The sequence below is a fragment of the Gavialis gangeticus genome, unplaced genomic scaffold, assembly GCF_001723915.1.
Source record: "Gavialis gangeticus isolate Ggan-Ray unplaced genomic scaffold, GavGan_comp1, whole genome shotgun sequence".
In the NCBI taxonomy this organism is placed as follows: Eukaryota; Metazoa; Chordata; order Crocodylia; family Gavialidae; genus Gavialis; species Gavialis gangeticus.
In genome coordinates, this window is record NW_017729006.1 from 48,048,179 (window position 1) to 48,053,049 (window position 4,871).

Consider the following 4,871-nt stretch of genomic DNA (forward strand, 5'->3'; position numbering starts at 1 on the left):
GGGGTTTTTTTCCGTGTGTAATATTTAGCAGCCGAGAGAATCATATTGAGCTTCCAATAGGATGCTTTCGTACTGCAGGCCTGGCGCCTACGTGGGCAGCCACTGTGCCAGACCCCACAGGGGGACAGCGGGCGCTTACCCTACCACCAAGACCCTTCCCGCCTTCCTCGCGGCGCGGCGACGTCATCACGACTCCCCGTTTCCGTGACGTCACCCATGGCGTAGCAGAACCCCACCCCCACGGCCGTGCCGGACACGCCCCAACTGCTGCATCCGCGCCCACCCCGATTGGCTGCGGGGCGCGGGAGGCCGGAAGAAGCGAGCGGCGCGGGGCGCCTTGGGTTCATGCCGGGGGTCGCCAGCCGGTAACGTGCCCCCCCCCAACTGGGGCCGTGGGGGGAGGGGAGGGGAGGGGTGGCGCGGGGCGAGCCGGGTCGGGCAGTTGCGCGCGCACACGACTCCTTTGTCTTTGAATCCATGAGGCCACGCGGCGGGACAGGTGTCGGAGGCGGCGCTGAGGGGCGGTCCCAGCACCCCTGGGTGGGGGCGGTGTTGGGTCTGCGGGGAGGGGGGCGCTCCTGGCCAGGGTCCTCTGTATAAAAGGATCTCTCGAAATGGTCTTGTCTGCTGAAAAACTCCGGCACCCTAAAAAAAATACGCAGGTCAGTATTTAGATAAGTGCCCATACGTCGTCATCTTTACCTCATGTTGCTCCCCTTAGGCCTCCAGTGAGAACGGGGTCATCCAGGTTGAAGCGTTTCTTTATTGTGAGGCCGTCCATCATGAGGAAGTGCTGACAGCGAACCCAAAGTTGGTTCAGATTCCCTCAGTGACTTGGGTTTTGCATGTGCTGCATCACTGAGCTGCCTCAAAAATTACCTTACGTTTTGAGCACTTGTGCTATTATTGATTGGGTTGAAATTACCGTATAAATACAGTAATTATCATTAGAGGTGCATCGGTCCAGTATTGGATCAGCACTGATGTAAAGAAAATTGTCTGTATCAGAACTCGGCCTGACGTGGCCGATAATTTGGCCAATAAATGCCTGTGCGTGTGTGCAGCCGCAGCACCGCGTGTAGGTGACAAGGAGCACATGCATGCAGCTGGTAAGTCTGTTGTGGTAGAAAGGTTGGGGGAAGGGGCATGGGGGGGCAGATCAAGGCCCCCACAGTGAGGGAGGAGTGGGACTGGGGCTGGGGCAAGTGCTTCACAGTTGGGGCAAGGCAGACATGGGATGGGGCTGCAGCTTGTCTGGGGGGCTCAGGGTGGGGGGGGGCTCCCACCGCTGTCTACTGCTTGTCCCGGAGCCACTTATCCAGTGCTCATCCCGTGGCTCGTCTGGCACTTGCCCGCTTGTCCAGCAGCTTCTGTGGCTGCTCCTGCTACTTGTCTGGGAAGGGATGGGTGTGCATGTGCCCCCAGATCTGGGTGGGGTGGGCTGAGGCCAGGGCTGTACTCTGGGCAGGGGGCTGAGGGGGCTACAGTGAATTCTGGGGTTGCTGCATCCCCTGCCCATAGCCCCCTCCCAGGACCACCTGCCCTGCGTGCAGCCCCAGCTCAGCCCACCTCTTGCAGGTCGGGAGTAGTGGTGGGAGACAGTGAACAAGTGGGCAAGCACCTGACAAGCCACTGAACAAGTAGCTCCCAGATGAACAGCTCGCGCGCATCAGTGGGAGCTGCCCCCTTCCCACACCCCCCGTGCAAGCCGCGGTTCCAACCTGCACCCACTCTGCCCCGGCTAGGCAGCGCTTGCCTCTGCCTCAGCCCTACTTTTCCCTCACCATTGGGAGGACTTGATCTGCCCCCCCCCCCCCCCCCCCTTTTTTTTTTTTTACCACAGCAGACTTACCAGCTGGACACTGCTCTTCAAGCTGCCAGGCTGGTATCGGAAATCAGATCGGTATCAGCCAATATACTGCCTCAAAAATCGGCTGTCAGCCCCAAAAATATCTACTGGTGCACCCCTAATTATTGTACGCCAGGCAACACTGTGCAGCACTGGGATTCCTGTCACTGCCTCCATTCATCCTGAGGTGCTTTGCTAGGCAGGGGCTCAGAACTGTGGGTTTATTAAGAGCCTAGAAGCTGAAATGGATTTTTTAATTATTATTTTTATCAAGGCCAAATCAGTTCTAAATTCAGATGGGCAAAGCCCAGGAGTCAAGTTCCAAAAATCAGCTGAATGGAACTCAGTTGTCAAGTCCTTGTGGCTCTACCACTGGGCAAGTATCCTCCCTCCAACACCTGTTGGTCTGGGGCTTTGGTTAGTCCCCAAATCCAGGCAGGTTTCCTACATGCAAGCCCCAGGCCTGGAGGCCTTGGGGTTCAGATGCCCCCGGTTTTGCTTGATTTTAGCCAAAAGACAAACCAGAGTGTTACAGCCAGGCCTTGAGAGAAACTGAGTGACAGCAAATTGAAGAAGGGTGGAGTGTTATAGCATAGCCCCATGCATGCCCCTATTTGTAAGGGATGGTTTGGATAGAAATGATTCCTCCTCAGGCAGGGGGTTGGACTGCATGACCTCTGGAGGTCCCTTCCAGCCCTACTTTTCTATGATCCTTTAGCTGATTAAAGCTCCTGTCATATCTTTCTCTTAATGAAAGAGTGGTAAGTTACCATGAGTTAGTTTACATTTACTGTGAGATAAGAGTGGGGATGGAAGAAGCTATCAGGGGTGTATATCTCTGCTCTTGCTTATATCAGGACAGCTTGTTTGTGTGCCCATGCCACCACTGCTGCACTAATATTTGGTCAAAGTTGAAACGTGCAGATCTTGTATGAATACATGTGTTGCACCAATTTAAATTAAAACCAGTGAAATTACACCGATATGCCTTTTGCTGTCGTTTGTTGGCTTAGCTTGCTGCCCAGAAATTTCTTCAAAGTGTTGGCCCACTCGAAGCTTCATCTAAATGTATCGAAGTCCAGTTTTAGGACTGGTAGTGTCTTAATTTAAAACATTCCTCATGCTTTGATACTTTTTTGCTAATAATTCAAGTCCACTAAACGGAATTATAGGAGAAAGCATCACTTTATATACTTTTTTTTTTTTTTTTTTCATTTTCTCTTGCAGTAATTTTTTTTGAAGCTGTAATGGAGAATGAGCTGGCAATGACTTTCTTCTTGTCGCTTTCCATTGCATTTTTCTGCGAGAGCCACAATCATGGAGTGGAGACAGCAACTGCTGAACAAGTTTTGGAAAAAACCATTCTAGAAAGGACAGCTGGTATCAACCCCGACTTGGCAGCACTTACGCAGAGGCATCACCTTCAGGAACTCTTTCACCGTTATGGGGAGAACAACACTTTGACAATTGAAGGGTTTAGAAAACTGCTGCAGAATATGGGCATAGATAAAAGGAAAAGAATCAAAATAGACCATGAGCATGAGCATGATCACCATCATCATAATCATGTCACACTAAGTAAAAGCTTTGACAGAACAGGTTGCCCAAGTCATGAATCTGAGGGTATACACAAAGATCTGAGGAGCAGTCAGGCCAAAGAATTTCACAGAGTAGAAAACGCTGAGCAACAACACAGTTTTACAAGCAATAAGAATGTTGCTAATGAAATAACTACACCCAACAATGCCACGACCACAGATAGCAGTGCTGAGTTACAGAATTTGGAATCTGGAGAAGTGAAGTCTCTTCGTGTAAGTCTAACTAACCCCAATGCCATTAATGTAACAGAAAGCAGCAATACAAGTTTGGTTGTTAGTGGAAGAGCAGACGAATCTTTTCCGCTGAAGGAACCTGAAAAAGGAAGTTATTTGTATTCTAAATTTAAGAACAAAAGTACCCAAGAGGTGAGTACTCTTCCTCTTCCTCTTGTGCCTGTTCAAAGTGTCTCATCATGGTTTGTCATCCAGAGAAGTTCACTTAATCTGTAGGAATCTTCTTGCAGGCTTTGCTATTAAAAGTGCTTTAACAGTAGGGATAGCTGAAATGCATACAAAATTCTATGCAATGATTTCCATTTTTATACGTACATTTTATTATTTTCAGCAAAATCAAGTAGAGGAAAACAGTCATATGTTTCAGTTTGAGTACCTGTCTATTGGCATTTCCTTCTATTTTTTTCCTAAAAAGACAGAAGACTAAAGAAAAAAGTTTATTTTGAGAATATTAACTATGTAAATAAGTACCTGAAAGTTTGTGACACTTCAGGAAAACTGCAGGTTTTTCTGTAATTATGTTTAAAAATGGTGATGGTGTGGGGGAGGTAAACCAGCTGAATAATTAAACTTGAAAATTCACTTTTATTAGCTGTGACTCTCACCAGATTTAATCCATGGGCACTTACATTTTCTTGCAGATTAGCAGGAAGCAGAAGGCTCGGACAGGAAAGCATCTTGCATAGAAAGCTGTCAACATCATTAGAATTTTATTATGAATTTTAGGCAAATTTTGTCATGTATGTTTACTAATAATTTTAGTTAGGTGTCATTTGGCATGAACTTGTCTTGCACAGGTGGGAGCCCTTGAATATTTCCATGCAGCTGGTTTATTGTCAAAATCTTGCTGCGTCGCTCCTTTCTTCTATTTTAAAATGGTTACATTACAATTAAAACACTATTGTTCTTATTGGACCAAGCAGTTGGTCCAAAAAAGTAAAGTTACTTTGTGATTTGTTTTTTTGTTTTTTTTATCACTAGGGTTATCAAATGTTACATTTTTTAAAAGAAATTGCTATTACCTCATCATCATTAACTATCACTTCCTTTCTTGTGAAATGAGAGGTGCTTTGTTTCTCTTCCATGTACTTGATGCTTCTGCTCTGCTCTCAAGGTGGAGCTCAGGTTTGAGGGAAGATTTGGTCTACGCTGTGATGGTAGGTGGGGATGGTCCCAAAGGTTGATGCTAG

At 47.7% G+C, this 4,871-nt stretch overlaps 1 protein-coding gene across 4 annotated transcripts in view; it reads left to right on the plus strand.

Annotated features, from left to right (window-relative positions):
* The first annotated feature begins 246 nt into the window (after positions 1-246).
* Positions 247-4,871, plus strand: part of SLC39A6 (solute carrier family 39 member 6) — a 27,721-nt gene continuing 23,096 nt past the window's right edge. The window contains exons 1-2 of one of the 4 annotated variants that reach the window (XM_019509185.1): positions 247-365; positions 3,077-3,813. In XM_019509185.1, coding sequence (XP_019364730.1) covers positions 3,097-3,813 — 717 coding nt within the window. In that variant the 5' untranslated portion in view covers positions 247-365; positions 3,077-3,096. Of the gene's footprint in view, positions 366-525; positions 663-3,076; positions 3,814-4,871 lie in introns of those variants that run through there. The other 3 variants (XM_019509184.1, XM_019509187.1, XM_019509186.1) reach the window with 3 other exon arrangements.